The 20571-nt window shown below is 50.0% G+C and overlaps 1 protein-coding gene across 1 annotated transcript in view; it reads left to right on the top strand.

The window, feature by feature from the left end:
- The window catches only part of COL7A1 (collagen type VII alpha 1 chain), a 96912-nt gene extending 76862 nt beyond the window's left edge, over positions 1–20050 (top strand). Inside the window, exons 106-119 of the mRNA XM_029911193.1 lie at positions 76–156; positions 578–631; positions 1461–1514; positions 1600–1662; positions 2440–2502; positions 3535–3651; positions 4842–4919; positions 5139–5192; positions 5528–5576; positions 5936–5968; positions 8234–8329; positions 10166–10282; positions 16086–16265; positions 16457–20050. Coding sequence (XP_029767053.1) covers positions 76–156; positions 578–631; positions 1461–1514; positions 1600–1662; positions 2440–2502; positions 3535–3651; positions 4842–4919; positions 5139–5192; positions 5528–5576; positions 5936–5968; positions 8234–8329; positions 10166–10282; positions 16086–16265; positions 16457–16506 — 1089 coding nt within the window. The 3' untranslated portion in view covers positions 16507–20050. The remainder of the gene's footprint in view (positions 1–75; positions 157–577; positions 632–1460; positions 1515–1599; positions 1663–2439; positions 2503–3534; positions 3652–4841; positions 4920–5138; positions 5193–5527; positions 5577–5935; positions 5969–8233; positions 8330–10165; positions 10283–16085; positions 16266–16456) is intronic.
- Positions 20051–20571: the final 521 nt, after the last annotated feature.

Raw genomic sequence — 20571 nt, 5'->3', positions numbered from 1 at the left:
TTCCTTTGCTGCTGTTTCTCGCCCATTGCCTGGGAGCAAAGCCCGAGAGTCACTCTGTATTTCCTCTTTCTCCAGGGCCTGCCAGGAAAGGATGGAATCCCAGGATCCAGAGGGGAGAAAGGGGACATAGGGCCACTGGGAATGCGAGGCCCTAAGGTGGGCATTTTCTTAGTCTGTCTGTCTGTCCTCCTGTGACCCTGAGAGAGCCTGCCTGTCTGGGCCAGACATAGCCTTAGGGCAGACCAGAGGGAAGCTGAGCCCACTCACGGCAGTGTCTTGGGGCCAAGCACCTTGGGGAGAGAGGAACCCCCCCCGCCCGTGTGCATTCAGGATCAGTGTCAGGGAACCCCCAAGCCACCAATTAGCCCCTGGGAATGGGCTTGGATGCAGTGTAGCCTCCCAGGAATGGGTTCGGTGGCATCAGCTGCAAGACATTGGTGGCCTTGATAGCCTGAATTTCTCCGCCTTGATAACTGATACTCAGCATAGACCCTGCCTGCAAAACCAGCCCCCTGCCCCAGGGAATAGTGGCGAAGCGGGTCACAGAGCTGTGTTGTGACTTCTCTCTTCACTGCAGGGGGATCGGGGAATGAAAGGTGCCTGTGGCCAGGATGGAGATAAGGGGGAGAAGGTGAGTGTTCATGGGTGTGCACAGTTGACCCCCCTTCTCCAGCCAGTCAGCAGAGGTGGGGACACTTGGATCCAGAGGCGGCAGAGCCACCACGCTAACGGAAAGTGGGACTGCAGTGCGTTGGGATGTGCCAGTGGAGCCGCCCAAGAGCCCTGTGCTCCCCGCAGAGCTGAACGGATCCCTGGGGAAATGCCTGATGCTTAAGGGCTTCTAAGGGAATAAAGGCTGCCCTGGGGGCCAAGAGGCTTATGGGAAGTGGAGACAGTTCAGTCCCCATCTGGTAGAACCCAGTGGGGCTAACTCTGGGCCCAGTCTCGCCCCCAGGGCAGCCTGGTCACGTCACTTGGCTGGGGTGCTATGGAACTAAGCTCCGTTAGACCAGCACTGGCCCTCTGAGCCACCAGCGAGGTCTGTGTAGCAGACGAGGGAGGGGACTTTGAGAAGCCCCAAGTATCAGCCCTGTGGCACTGGAGGGCCCCAGGGACGCTGTGGAGGCTACTGAGGAGTTTGAGAAGGCAGGGGGGACCCTCAACCCCACCCCTTTGGAGCCCTAGTGTTGTACGGTGCAGCAACCCCCAACCGGAACTGAACCCCAGGAGGGGTGAGTCCATGGGCGGGCGGAGCTGTGTGGCATCGCCCCGAGCACTGCTCAGTGGAATATCTTCCCTTGGAGTGGAGGAGGAAGCCACGGGCTAGATATAACTCCATCAGCGAAGCAGTCTGTGCTGTAGGCACGAGCCCAGCATGGAGGGGCCAGGGCATTGTCCAGGCTGGTTCCCCATTACCCTGCTGTCTCCCACTGACCCGTGTCTCCTTCTGCCTCCTCTAGGGGGAGCCGGGGATTCCAGGCCGAATGGGACTTCCAGGAAGGAAGGGCGAGCTGGTAAGTGTAGCCAGCTGGCTCCAAGGGCAATGTGACGTGAGCACACCTGGACTGGCCAGCATGAACATCTGGTTTGTTTTCCCAGGGAGAGCTGGGCATGCCTGGAACCCCAGGAATCCCGGGGAAAGAAGGTCTCATGGGACCCAAGGTAGGGATTAAGGAGCAATAATGTTTGGGGGTGGAGCGAGGCCTGTGGATGAGGGGCTGCTGAGGGGCTTGCTGATCGCCCTCTTCAGACCCTGGCCTTCCTTGGCCGGAGCTGCCTCGCTGCCTCGCTGACTGTTAGTTGATAGTGTGCCACGGCACGTGCCCACGATATGTGCAGACAGTGGGATTTCTCCAGTGCTGCTAATAGAGGCACCAAAGCTGCCAGCGGCTCCTCATTAAGATGACGCTACAGACCTTTCCAGTGCACTCAGTCCTGAGCGTTGGGAAGTAATTAGATGCTGGGACGTGATGTTTCCGATCTAACTGCTGTTAGACTCTATACAAACCTGAAATTTGGGGCCCAAGCTCACCTGACAATGGCACCTCTACCCAGTCGCAGATTAGCTACTGGGCCAACGGGGCCTGTTCCCAGGGACCCTGGTCAATTGGGGGGGGCCCTGGAAAATGGGCGACCCCGTGCCCTGACCCGCTCCTCCCACCCAGCGCTCCTGCGGAGTGGGGCAAGCCTCCGCACCCCAACAGCACTCCCCGGCTGGGGCACCAGGCCGGCGGAGCGGGGCAAGTCCCTGAGCCCTGAGCCCACTCCCTGGCTGGAGCGTCAGACTGGCTGCGCCCCAACCCTGCTCCCTGGCAGGAGCACCGGGGCAGGGACTGCAGACAGAAGGGATGGCCTGCTCTGGCTCCACAAAACTGTAATCTGCCAGTGTCCCTACCCCAAATCTCCCTAGAAAAACCACCTTGTTCTTTGCCTTCCCAGGGTGACAGGGGATTTGATGGTCAGCAGGGAGCCAAAGGAGACCAGGGAGAGAAAGGAGACCGGGTGAGTTCTGCTTCACTAAGGGCCAAACTCCAGGGCCCTTGAATCTCGTGTTAGTGGGATCAGGGCTTATCCCTAAGTGCTTAGGAGTTTGGTAACTTCCCCACAGAAACCTTCTGCTGCTGCTATGGCAAACCCCAGCATGATGGCAGAGCTCTGGTGGACTTGCTAATTGCTGGACAGTTTTCAGACACTGACCATCGGTAGCTTGTTGCCTGTTAACCAGAACCGGACACTGATGTGTCCTGTAGGGTGTAAGGATATGCCCAGCCAACTGGAGAACTGTGATTTTTCTAACCAAGACAAGGGTCTCAGCACTGACTTGAAACTCCTCAGCATCCTCCCTTCCAGAGGATTCTGGCACGGCAGAACCGGTGCGTCAGGCTGTAGCAAAAGTGGGACTAGAGCAGGGTCAGTTCACTGTTAGAACTCCCAGCTGGTGAGAGCAGTCGCAGCCCTGCAGGCCTGGTGGAGAATATCTGCGATTCTCCCACTGACAACTGGTACCGTCTGGCATCTTCCCACAGATCCATTGCTGTCCTGCACCTTGCGGGGGGGGGGTAGAGCATCTATGCCGTATTGCCAACCCCAAGTGTTCACAAATCAGGAGTCAAGCCCTAAAAAAAATCCCAAGATTGGCTGAAAATTTGACTTTTTTTTAAACGACTAAATGTTGGGTTCTTTACCTTCTGGTTTGGGGGCCTTAAGGATGCACTCGGGACACATTTTTCAGCTTCTCTCTGCGACCAGGAGGGTGAGACGCTCATTCTTTTAAAATGCAAGTTGAAATTCTCACGTAATCACAGAATTTCAGGAGCTGGGGTTCGAAGAAAACCCTCAGATATGCTACTGTGATGAAATTGTGAGAGTTGGCCACATGTCTGTCAATAGACGACGCCTATCTGAAATGGTACAGAGCGGGTCAGTGCTGCGGGAGATTGACTCGGTGTGGGCCAAGGTGCCAGTCTGTCACACTCCCAGTTTGTACTGCCCTGTGTGGGTCGCGCCCTTCCTAACCCCTGCCTCTTTTCTCAGGGTACTCCAGGCATTATTGGCTCCCCAGGCCCTAGGGGCAATGATGGAGCACCTGGCCCACCTGGCCCCCCAGGTAGTGTTGGCCCTAAGGGCCCTGAGGGGATTCAAGGGCAGAAGGTAAGAACCTCTTCCCTGTGCATGGCCATGTCCCTACAGCTTGTACCTACCCCTCCTGACCAGGGCAGTGTTACCCTCTGAATGGCCAGCAGGTGGCGTGCTCCTGTCTCTTGCTGCCTCTGGAATTCCACAAGGAAACAAAAACTGGACCCCAAACCCCAGTGCACTCCCAGCCCTGGCAACAAAGGGACCAGTGTCTGAGGGGGAGCAGCAGCCCCTTTTCTGTGCAGCACTCAGGAGCAAGAGACCACCTGAAGGGAGAGAGTGAGCTTGCAGGGGTCCCTTGGCAGGCGCAGGGTGGAGAAAGCAGTTCCCCTTCCCCTCCCATCTGTTTCAGTTCTGCCTGGTCATATCCCCATCCCAGGGCAGTGAGGAGGGCCCCGGACCTGGCTGCAGTTAGCAGGCAGCGAGGAGATGGTAGTTAGACTCTGTTTAAGCAGGATCGGCTCCATCCACCTTCTGAATCTATGAACGGTGCCGTGCGAGTGATGTGCAGAGGCTGTTGGAGTGACAGGCAGTGTTGCTCACTGGCTAGAGCAGGGAGCTGGGCGTCAGACTCCTGAGGTCTATTCCCAGCTCTGTCACTGGCTCACGCTTTGACTTGGGTCAGTCTCGTAACCTCTCTCTGTATCTCTGGGATCATTTCCTCGCCCTAAAGGGGCGGTGGGCTTCATTGATGAATGCTGCAGCATGCCTCTGGCCCTGAGCTGGCAGGCACCCCGCAGGGGTGCAGTGTGTTCATTCTGGCTCTGTTCTGGAGCACTGCTATTTCATGACCTCCCATTCACGCACAAGATCAGCTTCAGGGCTGCCCTGAACCCAGCCCGAGGGCACCGTGTGTGGTGTCTTCCCCCCAGTGCTGCATCTTTGGTCAGATCGGATTGCTCCCCTAGGGGACAGTTCTCACCTACAAGGGCACGAGGACCCACGTTTGAGAACTTCTCACTGGGGATAGGGAGATGAAAGCAGAAGAGTCTAATGTTTTGGAAGCGGCTGAGAAATCTCTCTCGAAATAAGTGAGACTGTCAGGCGTACCAGCTCGTTTAGAGCCGGGTCTAGGGAACAGCCCCATTCCCTACAAGAGGGAGCTCTGGGGCATGGGGAGGATGGTAGATCCGGTTCTGGGATACTGCCCAATCCTAGAACTCCCCTTGCCGGCCAGTGTCTCAGTGTGTATGTTCCTGCTGCAGGGTGAAAGAGGCCCCCCAGGGGAGTCGACTGTAGGGACCCGAGGCGTCCCTGGGATTCCAGGAGAGAGAGGAGATCAGGTTTGTAAGCATGTTTCTGACCCATTGGATGTGCATTGCCTGGTCGAATGCTTGGCTCTGCCTGTACGTATTCGCTGTACCTTGAACCCCACCCCCGTCAGGCGAAGAGGAGAGCTTTCTAGGGGGCTGCCAGGGTTCTGCGGAGGGTGGGTGTCTCCTGGCTCAGGGGTTGCTGACCGCGTAGCATGTCTCTTGATTTCCTATTTGGCTTGTTTTCAGGGGAATCCGGGACTCGAAGGCTCGAGAGGAGAGAAGGGGGACCCTGGCATGACGGTGAGAAGAGAGCTCCCTGAGGTCTTGGAGCAAAGCCCTGACCCTCAATGACAACACATCAGTGCTACTGCGCAGTCAGTCAGAGCAGTGGGATACTTCCCCCTCCCAGGGGCTGGGACTGGCCCCTGAGTCCTGCCTTCCTGCATGGCAGGCTCGAGGCCTTTTCCCCTTTACAGTTTCCCTCCAGGTCTGGCTCAAGTATTGGATTGCTGGAGTGGGGGGAGACTGCTCTTTTCCCAGTGATTCCCAGAGCAGCTGAGGCAGGCTCATGGTGGGCTGGGGGGGCCGGAAGGCATCTCTTCCCTCTCTCTTGATTCCCTTGGTTTTCTCTGCAGGAACAAGAGATCCGCGCATTTGTCAGGCAGGAAATGAGTCAGCACTGCGGTAAGTGAGGCTTCACCTTCCACTTGGGGCTGACTGACTTCTCAGCAGCACCACAGCTCTGATCGCTTATCGCTACAGAATCGTCCCCTTCGCGGTCTCCTCCTCCGCCCTCTGTCCCTTTGCCCCTTCCTCTCCCCTTCTTTTGGTGACGTTGCATGTGCCATGACTCCCACATCTGGAGGTGTTCAGAGTACAATGGGCCAACCCCATGCGAGCGTTAGGGGCCTATCAGTCTAGTCTGGCTCTCTGTCCCTTTCCTGGTACCTGGTGGCGGGGCAGGTCTGTGCCAAGTGCCAGGATGCTGGAGAAGGCTTTCCCCATGGATTAACCTCCTCTTTTCTCTCTTTCTCTCCACACAGCTTGCGGAGGGCAGCTCTCCTCTTCTGAACCACGTAAGCACTGATTTCTTGTGCACCCTGTCATCCCAGTTTGCAGTGCTGAGCAGCAGCAGCCCTGTCATTGACGAGCAGGTCCGTTCTCCCAGATATGTAGCAGGTTTCACGAAAGGGGCATGGCCCCTGCTGGAAGGTCACATGCAGCTAGCTCAGCCCTGTAGGACTGGCCAGGTTGGCAGATTGCCAACAGAAGAGGCAGCCCTGTGGAGATGCTGGCTTGGCAATGAGCCCTTGGAGACTTGGCAAGAGTGGCTGGGTTGGTAGGGGAGCTGTCACTGAGGGTGACTGGCTAAGCCAGGAGCAGGAGATAATGGAAGCTGGAGTAGCAAGGGCAGAAGAGGTGATGAGTGACATGCTGCAGTTTGAAACATTCCTCAGCAAGGTCTCAAGTCTGGCAGCACTCGGGGTGTCAGTGAGTGCAGTGGGGATTCTGAGGGGGTAGCACCAGGGAGAGAATCCCTGTAGGCAAGGAGCACTCAGTAGACGCCAAGCTTAGAACTGCCAATAGGGCAGTCTCAAAGCAGAGCTCCAGAGGCCGGACAGGAATGCATGGCCAGGCATCTGACAGCAAAAGGCGAGTGCTGCACTGGGTGTCCCCAACCTGAGACAGCATCAGACATGCTACACCAAGATTAGCAAAGAGAGTCACAGCAGCCATCCCTTCTCTGGACCCAGCGTCCAATGCGGCTCTCCCCAACTCACTTTGGACAGACTACCAGTGGGCACAGTAACGTATGGGTAGTCGTGCCTGGAGAAGCCAATACTTGTCATACCAAGGCACCAAATACATGGTAACAAGCTTATAAAAGAACAGTTATTGTGCAAGCCAGGACTGAGAAATCACTGTAGCCAATACACTAGAGTAAGGAGAATAAGAGGGCACAAGGACATTGACAGACTCATCCAGGCTGAGATCCGTTCCTGCACAAGGGCTAAGCCTGGTATGGATCAGGGGAGGAAGAGAGAGGTGAGTGGAGGAAGGGAAGGAAAGAGAGGGCTGGTGAGGAAAGCAAAGGGGAAGGAGGGTTTCATAGCAGGTTCCCAGAAATGGTCAAAGAACAGCTGAAGATTGTAGGGAAGAGGAGGCCAGCGGGGCAGCCAGCAGCGAAGCCTGGCAAGGAGGAGCTGTGACGCAGAGGTAGGTAATGTTTGGGCAAACATGAAATGAATTATTTGCCTGATTGTTCTCAAAGGAGGATGGGGGACACATGCAAGGAACAGACATAAATCTTCCAGGAGAGGAAGAAGAAATACCAGAGGAAATCAGGATCACGGCAGAACAGGTGATCGAGAAAGCAGAGCATCTTTCTAAACCACCCATGCCAAACCCGCCCAGAGCAGAGCCAAGCAGACTCCATCCTTGAATGGCGAGAGAGTGTGAGAGAGATTATCTTCTAGTAGATAATTCCACACTGTTTCCAGCCAGACCCAGCAGGCTGTACCAAGCTGGGAAAAGGCTGAGTTTAGTATCAGAGGCATCATTCGTACAGGGCACAGTGTTCAGGGGCTTCTCAGCATTCCTGTAGTACCTTCCTATTTGTGTGTAGAATCTGTGACCACATGCCTCATCCAGAGCTGTGAGTGAGCCTGCCTCATATCTGGGAAGACCTGTGCTGTGCTCGTCTGTGTCTTGTCTTGTCCTCCATTGGTGTTTGACTAGCAGCTGCCTCGTTGTTTTTGTATATCGTTCAAACTCTAACCCACCAAGGACTGTGTTCAAGAGCATGTCTGCCAGCCCCGGGAAGCCCAGTTCTACTGAGGGAATGGGGTGAAGGGAATCTGAAGAGAATATATCTCCCTTTGTGCAAGCACTCTGCCTTCAGGTCTCTTTCTGCTGGTATTTCCAGCATCTATATTGCCATCCCCTTGCAGTGGAGTAGGTAGGGTGAATTTTTCTGTATAGCCCATGTCCCAGGAGGTCCTGTCCCATCAGAGGCAGGAGGATACAACTGCAATGATTATGCCACAAGCCAGGGCTGATGCAGACAAAGTGCTGTTGTGCAGTGTCCAATGGCGGGCTGCAAGAGGTGGTCCAGACCTGCCAGTCTATGGTGCTTCTCTTCGTAATGGCTATTTCCTCCCATAGGTCTCCAACGCAGTGCTAGTTTTGCACCATGTCTGACTGGCTGTTAGCAGCCCTAGAAGTGGACAGTGCTGATGCTGCTCTTGAGCATTGGCCTGTGGCTTGTCGGGGGGAGGGGAGCCATGTCAGTCATTTTCACGTCCTGTTTGATGTCTGTGCTGTGTCCTTGCCTCTCTTAGGTCTTCTCCCCAACTATCCATCCACCCAACCATTCCCGTCTGTTAATGCTCATCTAGTCCCTGTGCTTAAGTTGTCACACGCTGAAGAAGAGGAGGGTGAGTCTTGTCTCTTTGTGCCCTGTCATAATACTCATTCTCCGGTGCTGTCTTTGTGAGTCCTGCATGGAAGCTTTGCCATTACAGTGTCCTTCACTTGCAGGTACCAAGTGATTGCAATACCCGCCTTCTGTAACAGTAACTCAGAGAACCTAAGGCAGCTGCAGGCCATTTAAAAGTAGAGTTCTAGCTATTTGTTACTACCTTAATGCTAAGATGCACCTAGGTATGGGCCATTGTATTATGACTTAATGAAAGGCATCTGCGTTCTCGCAATGATGTCTTTGCTATGTCCTCAACCCCCAACCACCTTTGGATCAACTGATCAGAGGGACAGGCGAGTGAGAGTGATGTACAGAATGAAAGGAGTGTTGTTTATTGAACAGCTGGAGTGCACGAGGTGCTCAGGATGAGTGGGTAGGTTCATGGAAAGATAAACAGTGGATGAGTAGAGGAGTAAGTGTATGGGTTGGATAGATACTGCAGGATGGTCGCATGGTTTATGGAAGGGTATGTGATGTAATGGATGTGTGAATGTCCGGGACGACCGGGGCATGGATGAGTGACTATGGATGGAGAGTAGATGAATGGATGGGTTCATAGGTTGAGGGGGTAAAAGGTATGGGAAGAGGGTATGTCTGAAGAATGATGGGAATGTGAAGGCAAATGGGTAGAATGACTGGAAGGATTGATTGGCCGGATGCTACAGCACAGCTGGTTGAAAGTGAACTGTAAAGCAGCATAGGTTGGTGGGTAAACATCTAAACCTGAATTGCATCCAGTAGTAAGTGAAGGTGGCACAAATCCTCCCTCTAGCTCAGGGGTGGCCAACCTGTGACTCCGGAGCCACATGCGGCTCTTCAGACGTTAATATGAGGCTCCTTGTATAGGCACTGACTCTGGGGCTGGAGCTACAGGCGCCAACTTTCCAATGTGCCAGGGGGTGCTCACTGCTCTGCCACAGGTCCTGCCCCCACTCCACCCCTTCCCCTGAGCCTGCCATGCTCTCGCTTCTCCCCCTCCGAGCCTCCTGCACGCCACGAAACAGCTGATCGGGAGGTGTGGGGAGGGAGGGGGAGGCACTGATTGGCGGGGCTGCCGGTGGGTGGGAGGCACTTGGAGTGTTTGGGGGAGCTGAGGGGGGGCTGCTGATGTATTACTGTGGCTCTTTGGCAATGTACATTGGTAAATTCTGGCTCCTTCTCAGGCTCAGGTTGGCCACCCCTGCTCTAGCTCCTTTTCCAGCTTCTCTGTTGTCCCATTGAGGTAGGGCACAGAGAGATTTGCAGAGATAAGGCTCCAGGGAGTGTGTTCATTCCCCATTTATTTAATTGTTAGCATTTTCGGTGACAACCTCTTTGCTTCTCCTGTGCCCTGCCCCCACACACCCCTTGTCTGCTCTAGAACATTTTGTATCCGTTTTCCAGCCATAGTGACCATTCTAGTAAAATGAGCACAACATTTTCTAGTGTAGCTTTAGCCACACAGTTCCCTGTGCTGTGACACTGCACCTTCAGGCAAGTGACCCCTGTGGTACAGTTAGTCACTGGGCAGTGCAGTCAACTCATCTCCCCCTGGCTACCTTTGTGCAAACAAGCCAATGCACCAGCCGGGCAATTCAGTGGCATGTTGACCAAGCCTGTTATTGAATCTGCCATTTTCATCAGCCGCTCCCAGAATCAAAGCTGAAGGCCAATTGTCGTCATCCTAGGAATGATGAGGGATGAATTCCCACATGGCTCGCCCAACAAGCCCAGTGACCCCATCCACCTGCCCTTCCCACCCTGCACTTCCCTGTCCTGTGGCCCTTCTCATATGGCCGGTGTTATTTTCCAGGGCACGAGGTGCGTGTTGTGAACACAAATGACCCTGAGTATGAGCACGTCTACGCAATGGAGTACTACGAAGAGGGCCTGGAAGCTGATGGGACAGAGAGCACCATGCTGAGCGATGGTGAGTTTCCTTAACCTTCCGACAGCTCTGAGGAAAACGAGACCTGCCATGAGACTCTCGGGGGTGGAGGGGAGCAGAGAAAAAGCAGCAGCCTTGGTTTTATAGGGACAGTCCAGATTTTTGGGTCTTTTTCTTATATAGGCTCCTATTACCCCCGACCCCCATCCCGATTTTTCACACTTGCTGTCTGGTCCCCCTACCCACAAGTATCAGGATTGAAAGGTGGAAGATGCTGGCTCCCCTGAACTGTAACAAAGCCCTCTCCCTGGCCACACCATGCACAGGTCACCTGCCCCTTCAACTCAAGATCGGAAGTCACAAAAATGGGGTCCCAACTTGCATGGGGAGAAATGGCAACACGAAAGTAGCAGAGTTGCTTGAAAATCCTTCAGAACTTAACTATTGTACATCATTGCTATGCTGTCTCCTCTCCTGGTGGCAACCTTGTGGTCCTCCTTTTTGCTGGAGCTTTCTGTTGGGGTCTACTTTTTATGAGACAGGGAAGGCCAGCAATGTCCTGGAACCCTTGTGAAATACCTCCAAGGACCACTGGTTCCAAATTTCCACACCCAAATAGCCTTATAGAAAATCAGCAGCTTCAGACTTTAGAGAGAAGTCTTTTCTCTCCTGATTATCCAACACCATTCAGTGAGGTCACCATAAATGGCAATTTCAAAGTCATCATGCTTCCCATTGGATGTGGCATCTACTGTCCGTGCCAACATTATGGCTAAGTCCTGGGCTCATCTACAAGAATCTAGGCAACTAGCTCTTAAATCATATTTCTTACATGTCTCAAAACAGGGCATAAAAGCTTCCTTTCTACCTCTTTAAGGTTACAAGGAGTTATTTTCTGCCCCATGGATACTGGAGGTGTCCACCTTGTTGCTGTATTACAAGAGTTGATTTTACTAAATAGCAATTACAATGCACATGATTTTTGAATTTTAAATGCAGGCTACGTAAGCTGAGGTTTCACATAAAATACTATCACCAAGCATATATAACAGGAGGATCCCGCCTTTTTTCCTGGAGAGGCCATTTTTGTTGTGCCCGAGAAGGAGTTCAGTCTCCATAGCCCAACGAGCCGTTGGCTTCTCGGTCACAAGTGAGATCAAGTAGGGAAATGTTTGCCAGCTGTGCTGCGATTCTGTTTTGTGGGTGCTTGTCCACTAAGCACTGGACAGAGCCCCACCCACTTGTTTCACATAGGCCGCCAAACAGCCTTCAGATGGTAACAACTTCCACTGGGCCAGGCTGGGCACAGTGAGTGAGAGGTGAAAGGCTCCGTATCCTGTTCCCACCTCACATGCCAGGCAGCCTCACTGCGGGAAGCAGTCAGGCACATGGACTTTACCAACTCCTAATGACAATGCTTCAGCCACCAATCCAGTACAAGGTTTGAAGCATATGGATGGATCACATAGGCTTTCAAGAGCTGATGGTTTATCCAGCAGATGCAAATCTTAGTATCAGGGTTCAGGACTGACAACGCTATCTAAAGTGCTGCCATAGTGCCAGCATAGGATCCAGGTACTGACCTTCAGGTTTGGGGGAGACGGTATTGTGACATACAGGGATACAATTCAGACCAGTGGAGGCCTTTGTCACCCTTGTGTGCCTTACAATGCCTTGCTGAAGTAGCTCCCACCTGGGCTGCTCACAAACAGCCAAACAGCATGCAAGCCACACCTTGCCCGTTACATCCTGGCTCTCACCAGCTTTGGTTCTACTGCAGAGTGACCCCAACTTGCCCTCAATCCTGGATTTCCCCCCATAAATGTATGTCCTGTACTGCCCAACCCTCTCCTGGACTGTACAAATATTTTAAGTCCGTTATTCCTTTAAGGGAATAATATATCGGCTTATTATCTTAAATAGAGTTACCCAGACACTTCAATTTAAACACACTGGATTAGATAAAACAGTAAATCAAGATTATAAACTACAAAGGGATAGATTTTAAGTGAGTACAAGTAATGAGTCATAAAAGTCAGAAACGGTTACCAGAGAAATAAAGATAAAACGCCTGCTAGTGCCTAACTTAACAAACTATATTAAATTCAAGCAAAATTTCTCATCACATGCTTCCAGCAATGTTAACATGCCCCACCCCCAGAGTCCAACAGCTGTTTTTCTTTGTCATCTTAGGTGCAATGCTTGAGACAGACGGAGGGAGAGAGAAAGAGGGGGGGTGTCCTGGGGTGTTTTCCCCTTCTTTTTATAGTTTGTTCTTCTCTTGAAAAACATTTTCCAGCTGAGAAGTAGGAGACAGAGTCTGTGTGACAGGATGTTCCCTGCTGTTTTTCCTACATGTTTGAGCTTTCTTTGTTTTCCCTTCCTGCTTGATGACTCTCTTTACTGCTTAAATGCAAATTAAGGCAAACATACACTTCTTTGTTCCAAACAGACGAGTTTGGTGCTACATGGGTCTTGAACATGCACTCTTAACGTGATACAGGGGAACCTTATTGTGATGGGTTCCCCCTGGAGTGCCACCTGGAACTGGGGTACCACTGAGCCCTCTGACTGACCAGCCTGGGCTCCCTCTCACACTTGACAAGCTCTAGACCACTCCCGGTCTTACACTTCCACCAGCATTTACACAGGCAGGGACACGCCAAGCTGCAGTTACATGCAGGCTTTGACCAGCCATTGCATGAACCAACAATAGAAAGGCTATAGCCAAGATTACTCCCAGCCTAGAACCAAGGAGCTGTACCATCCTGCCCGGATCAAAATCCCAACCAGTATGAATTTATTACTCAGTTCGCCTCTCCCTCCGTATGGAGAGGAATATGCTCACTTGTGGTAACTAAGCTGAGATTTTCCCCAGACACTTAAAGGCACCCTGGTTTAGGTTCAAATATAAAACAAGATTATTACCTACAAAAAGATAGATTTTAAGTGATAGCAAACAGATCAAACCAGATGATCTAGTAAATTAACAAAAACACAAACTACGCTTAACATATGGGAAGGATAGGATTTGAATTAACAATTTCTCACCCTGGCTGATGACACAAGCAGGCTTGCAGATTCTCAAGGCACAGGCTGCACTTGCTTTGCAGCTTGGGATCCCCACCCCCGTTCCAAGTCCTTTTCTTTCGGAGCTTCTCTCAGGTGTTGAGTTGTGGGGGAGTGAAGAACAACAGATGATGTCGCTCCCTGCCTTATATAACTTTTCCATATGGCAGGAACCCTTTGTGCCAAAAACAGTTCCCAGCCCAGTTTGTGGAAAAATACAGGAACCCAAAATGGAGTCCAGAGAAATGTGGTCTGGTCACATGCCCTTGCAGAGTCATAGAAGCCATTACTTACAGGCTGGCTGAAACATCCCCAGGAAGGCTTAGCTATGCCACAGCCCATTGTCTTTGCTGACAAGCCATTAACTGTCAGGTTTTTTCATTGTTGTACCGGACAGGCTGGCTGTGCGTGTTTTCCAGAGTAAGCCCATTTGAAATACAGATCCATAATCAATATTCATCACTTCAGATACAAAAATGATACATGCATACAAATAGGATAATCATATCCAGCAAATTATAACTTTTCCAATGACACCTTACATGACCCATCTTGTACAAAATGCATCATAATTATACCATAATCATATCATGCTAATATTACTATGACAAATATGGGGTGTAGTGTCACACTTACAACTTCACATACAGTATTGCCACACATATTTTATCTGGGCAGTACTGACCAGCAAATTGAGTTTTGAAATGATACTTTACAAGGCATACCTTATACAAAGATTATTACAATAGTGCATAGGGTGTAAATACAGGGGTGTATTCCATCAGACCTCCATCCTTACAAACCTGCAGTAGGGTTAGCCACTGGCTGACCTGGAGGCAGCAGGTCAGGGCCCTCTTTCCCGGACAGGGCATCTGCCACCATATTTTCTTCTCCCTTGGTATGTACAATCTCCATATCAAGTTCTTGTAGTATAAATCTCCAGTGCAGAAGCTTGGAATTTGAGCCATAATTTTGTTTAACCGGATCAATGGATAATGATTCCTTAAAACTCTGAACTTCCTGTTAAAAAGATAGGGCCTAAACTGCTTGACTGTCCACACAATTGCATAACATTCTTTCTTTATGACAGAATAATTTTGTTCAATGCGTGTCAATTTCTTGCTTAAGAAAGCAATGGGGTGTTTCTTGTTGTTTTCCCCTGTCTGCATCAGGATAGCCCTTAACCCAGGGTCTGATGCATCTGTGCACAGTTCAAACATTTTATCAAAATCTGGACCAGCTAGAAGAGGCTTTTTCAGACAAGACTTTCTTTAGCTTATCAAAACTCTCTTATCATGCCTTGTCCATACAACTTCGTTAGGCTTTGTCTTTTTACATAGACCTGTGATTGCAGATACACAAACCTTCTGTAATAGTTTACCAGACCTATGAAAGATTGAACCTGTTTTTTGGTTTGGGGTATAGACCAATTTACTGTGCTTTCAACTTTCAAGGTTTATGGGGATATCTGACCTCTCCCTACCCAGTGTCCCAAAAAAGGAACTCTGGCTGCTCCAATTTGACACTTAAGAAGCTTTTATGGGCAGGCCTCCCTTTTTGAGTTTTGACAGCACCATTCGTAAGTGTTTTTTTGTGATCAGCACAAATATTGCCAAACATTGCAATGTCATTGACATAGGCCCTTGCAAATCTCTGTGAACCATTTAACACTTGGCTGACCAGCCTCTGAAAGGTGGCCCCTGCATTAATTAACCCAAATGGTAACATTGTGAACTCAGAGAGCCAGGTCGGTGATAAAAGCGGCATCATTCTGTGTAGCCTCATCTAAGGGAATCTTTCAATAACCTCTACCAAATCAAAAAAGCTGAGATATTTAGCTTTGCTTAAGTATCAGAGGGGTAGCCGTGTTAGTCTGAATCTGTAAAAAGCAACAGAGGGTCCTGTGGCACCTTTAAGACTAACAGAAGTATTGGGAGCATAAGCTTTTGTGGGTAAGAACTTCACTTGCATCTGAAGAAGTGAGGTTCTTACCCACGGAAACTTATGCTCCCAATACTTCTGTTAGTCTTAAAGGTGCCACAGGACCCTCTGTAGCTTTGCTTAAGATATCTAGCATATCCTCTCTTTTAGACATAGGATAAGCATCTGGTACTGTGACCACATTGAGTTATCTGTAATCAACACAAAACCTTACAGTGATATCTTTCTTAGGGACCAAGACCACAGGTGATGCCCAAAAGCTGTCAGACTCTTTAATTACTCCCAGGTCTAACATGCTTTGTATTTCTGTACAAATTTGTTCCTGCACCTTGCCAGTAGCCCTGTAGATCTGCTGGGAGGTGGCTGTAGTCTTTCTTTAATGATTTTGAGTCAGCCAAGTGTGTCTGCCCTGGCTTGTTAGAAAATATGTTGTGGTTTTGCAGCACAGACAACACATCTTCCCTTTCAGCTGGTATGAACGCGCTGCAGATATCAGTGCCTTCCAGAGTTGAATCAGTTTGGCATTCAGCCATTAAATCAATGAGGTGGTATGCCTCAGTTTCCCCTTCCACAGAGGTATGACCAATGCAAAATGTTTGTGTCTTCCGTTCACATATAAACTGCCAACCCCATCTGGCTCCTTTCCATTTCTCTCTAGCTGTACCTTACTGGGGGTTTGCCTTGGGTTCTGAAGGGCAAGAGGCATCCTAATGTCTTCTGATGATGATGATTTCCTAGGTATGATGTCAGAGGAGATTTTTAAGCATTGATCTCTTTTCTCTCTCAGCCCCAGGGAACCTAACCAGCAAGTCTGTTCACTTTTTTCCCCTCCCAGCTGACCTATGCAGCTTGCCCCTGGACGAGGGAGACTGCAGCAGATTCACACTCAGGTGGTATTATAACCAAAAAGTGGCAGAGTGCCGGCCTTTCATCTACAGCGGCTGCAGGGGGAACCTCAACCGTTTCTACACCAAGGAGGACTGTGATCTCCAATGCAGGCACCAGGCAGATTCAGGTAGGGGACCAGCAGTGCCGCTCCTCTCCATTGCCAATAGATCTAGGACAATAAATGTCCCTTTGTGCTGATTCAGCCCAGAATGTAGGTGAAAACGGGCAGGCTGTAACACCAGTGTGTTTAGATGCTGGGGTGTAGCGGTCCTGATTCCTAGTCGTCTGCTTTTACCGCTCTTTCCTCTTTCTCTGCAGATGCCCAAATTGCTGCTGACAACACATCAGATACGAAGAGGAATGCGTAAACTGCCCTGTTTTAGTGGGGTTTCCCTGTCCAAGGGGGAACTGACCAAAGGGAGAGAAGACCCCACCTGCCCTCTGAGTGAAAGACTCTTACAGGCTCCTACAGGGGAACCTACCCTGGGCCTGCCCCAGGTCCCAGCCACACATGGTGCGTTTGGTCTGAGACTCTCCTTGTTGCCATCTCTGCTCCCTGCAGCGCTGCCCCACATGCCAGCTTGCTGGAGCAGAGACTTGGTGCTATTTCGTAATGAGTGTTTGTGCTGCTCTTGGTTTTACTTTTTATTATTATTTTTAAATTCAGGTGAAATTTTTATCAAATGGAAAAAAATATCTGTAACCTCTTTAAAAAGCCAACAGGTCTGAATTCGAACTTTTTAACTTTTGATGCTGATTAAGAACACACAGAATGCGTTAGCCGGTCCAAACCTGTTCATATTGCCACTTGCTTTATTTCTGGTTCAAAGGCCTGTGGGCCCCTGCTTGTGAAATGGACTAGCCAGCTTGAATGTCTCCTTGCCAAACTGCTCCTGTGGAATTGGCGAACCACTCGCTCAGTGAGCAGAGCTGTGAATGGCAGCATTGCACAAAGCCCCTGGATTCAGTGCCAAAGTTTGCATGATGTTAATTCTCCAAAGGGTAAACTCATCTTGGTTTCTGCGTGGAAGCTGCCCCCTTCCATCCCCCAGGCACTGGAAATGCTCCTTCGTGGCTTGTAACGCTGTGTTATCTTTTCTCTTGCTGTTTGTCTTTTGGGGGGACTCGTTGGGCTGTTGGCAATTCCACCCTTGGGGCTGCCAAAGGAATAGAACATACAGGCTGCCTTCCTCTCCTGGCATATCCCAGGCATTTGGACTGTATCCGAGAGGAGGAAACACAACCCAGTTGGGCAGCCCTTGAATCTTAGAGATGCGATCTCACGGCTTGGAAGAGACTGGCCAGGTGCCAGTTCTCCTCAAGCCCCAGCAAGAGCCAGAGCCCAGGGACCTTCTCTATAGGCAATTCCACCATTCTCAGCCTAACTCTTCTCTTAGCTCCATGCTCAGAAGCCCTCGCAGACAAGCATGTTGCAAATAGCAAAATACGGTTTACTGCTTAGCAGCGGAGATCAGCCTCTCTCTCATGGTCCGTGCATTTCCCTCTGGATCCCCAAGCAATCTGTTCTGCTCCAAAACAGCATTTCCCTCTGGAGCCCCAAGAAACCTGTTTTGCTCCAGAACAGGATTTGCCAAAGGACCGGACCTGGTTGGTGTCTCAAACCTCCATGCTCCGGCAGGACCAGACTGTTTGCACGCTCCATTCGCCATCATCTCTGCCTTTTTTTCAAACAAACCATTTTATAGTAACGAAGGGTGGTGGGTGGGGCTTGTTAAAGGCACTTTCCTGTTGGCCTCCACCAAATCCTGGATGGTAGCTACATCTCCCGGGTGCTGCTCCCCTGCACTGTGTGCTGCTTGATGTCTGCAAACATTCAGTTGGGATAAAACAGCTGGGAAATTCAATTCACACCTGACTGGACCTCCGGTGCAATTTTGTGCCCAGGCAAAGGTGATTTTACAGAGGTCCCTGGGAATATCCAAGACCTCCGATTAAAGAAAAGAAATCAGGATGTTGTAAAAATTAATTTTGGATTCCAGATAAACTCTAGTCAGGACCATTTGCAAATTTCACACCATGTAGAGACTTGGGATTTGGAAAATCATGATTTTTATTTAATTACTAATTGAATTAACCTCTCAGGTTCCAGGCGGGGGCTTCACAGGGGTTAAGGCTGTAACATCTGTGCTTGTTATGCCACTGGGGGAGGCATAGGCAGCTGTGAAAGAGCAACAAATCTGTCAAAGGAGACATTCCGCACCTCCTCCAAAATAAATTTCATTTGAAGAAGTTTCACCTTAATCCTGAACAGTAATCAACATTCTCAAGCAAGAGTGACAGTATTGGAAGAAACCCAAACAAAGGCCAGAGCGTGTTTGTGTACGTGTGTGTGTGCGCGCATGTGGATTTGTCTGTATGATGCACATTGATCCACACCCATTTTAACAATGCTTTTCTTTAACCTAGTGGTGCTGAACCATGTTATGAGAATAATCAGGGAAACACTGAGGATGGTGCTATGCTATTGTAAGTTCCTGCCATCATACGGCATTTTAAAAAGCTTTGTAAAAACTGTTTGCAACCCTGGTTTTATACCATCACCCTTTTCCCCACCCAAAACGCTGTGCCCCCGGTTGGACATGCTCGCACTCTCTTTCAGTTCTGTAAAGTGTCAATACAAACCTCCCATCTTTACACAGCTGTTCTGAAAAGGGAAACAAGGGTAACCGTCAGATCTGAAACCATTCCAATGGGTGGGTGTATATATGATATCTATATATTGCTGCACTGTGTGTGTATATATGTATACAACATGTGTCTGTGTGTCTGAATGCAAGGGAGGTGTCATTTAAAGCTGCAGTAATTGGAATCTGATGCAGTTATTGTAATGATCGCTAACGAGGGAACACCCTGGGCTAAGACACAGGCACAGACAGATTTCACTGGCTGAACAGAAGTTAGGGAGCCACAGTGTGACTTTAAAAGATTGTTTCTGTAGTCATCGGGTCATGTTCCTGTGGAGTGGCTTGAAACAGGTGTAGTTGAGGGAAACGTGACTGGTGTTTCGAGTCTAGGTACAAAGTGCCTGGCTTCATGTGGTGAGGCAGTCTCTTGCTATTGAAAGACTGCCTGGCTGAACAGTACAGAGTAAGAACTATGCCTGGGAGGACATGTGTATGCAGCACTGTTGTGATCTCAGTGCATTTACTGTGGATCTCCATTTTGATTACAGTTCAGATCCTTACTAAAGACTACTAGTACTACTACTACTGTGTTTTCTGGTAATGGCCCAATTCTGAGGTCTTGGCTCCTGACACAGTCCTAAATAACCAGCAATATCTTAGAGTTGCTGATGTGTCATGTCACCTGCCCAGCTGGAATTGTGCTGTGATGCTTTCAGCAACCTCCTCTGAATTTGTCAGGCTTAGATCTTCAAAGAATGGGTGTGAGTGCGAAGCCCCCTGTTACAGTAATGGGCACTAAAACATCTGACTCGGTTGAGGACAGACCTTCTCCCTGCCTGCATGGATTGCCCACTCCCGTGGGATGCCTGGGTTAGTGCCAGTGCTTTCACAGGTATCCAGCACTGTGCGATGTGCAAGAATGACAATGGAAACAATCTTTCAGCTTTTTCCATAAAGGTCTCCTGGAAATTGAGAACCACCATCCTCCTTACATCTGGGCCCATGTGACCTTGCTGTAGATCATTACTAAAGATAAACTTAACTTATCAGCATGTTCCCTGCATCTTTTGGGGGGAAGTGTTTGTCAGCATCCAGTGGTGAGTTTCACTTCAGTGTCACCTGGCAACAGCTGACAGAGGCAAAAATACCACCCTGCCTGGCAGTGACTTTAGAAGATTTGTCTGGATAGATTCAGAGAAGGGTGACTACGATCCCAGCCTCTGTTGCTTTTGTAGCTGCTTGATCTGCTTGCCATGGAAGCAAAGCAGGCAGCTGGCAGCACCATCCAGAGCGTGTTACTTTGTGTCACTCCAGTTGCTCAGGTACACACTGTACAAGGCTTGTTACTACTACTGATGTTGAACTGCTCCTGCAGAATCTAGATGCAAGTCATGTTGGGTTGTTGTTGTTTTTTCTGTCAAGTGCCTTTCATGACATATGGTGCAAAAACTCAAAATCTGGCAAATAAAAGTTTGTGATACCTCATTTCTGTTGGGCTTACCAGTCTGTCTGTTAATGCTGTGTCTCTCCCTACCCACTACAGAACCTCTTGCTCATCGCTACCTCACAGTGTTTCTTCACTTGCTGGAATTTGGGGGCCTTTAGAAATGTGTGTCTGTCTCCCCATCACTTTATCCAGCCCTTTTGCTTCTTGGCCTGTAATAGAGAGGAGCAAGTTGGTGCCAAGACTCGCAGCTGCCATTAAAGAGCCCCATAGAGAGTGTATGAGGATTGTTCCCAATTTGATGCACAAGCCTGAACTTGCTACTGCGACTGGCTGAAAAGTAG

The sequence above is a fragment of the Terrapene carolina genome, unplaced genomic scaffold (assembly GCF_002925995.2).
Source record: "Terrapene carolina triunguis isolate 2854851 unplaced genomic scaffold, T_m_triunguis-2.0 Scaffold89, whole genome shotgun sequence".
Classification (NCBI taxonomy): domain Eukaryota; kingdom Metazoa; phylum Chordata; order Testudines; family Emydidae; genus Terrapene; species Terrapene triunguis.
The sequence above is the reverse complement of the archived record's forward strand: the minus strand, read 5'-3'. Positions and strand labels throughout refer to the sequence as shown.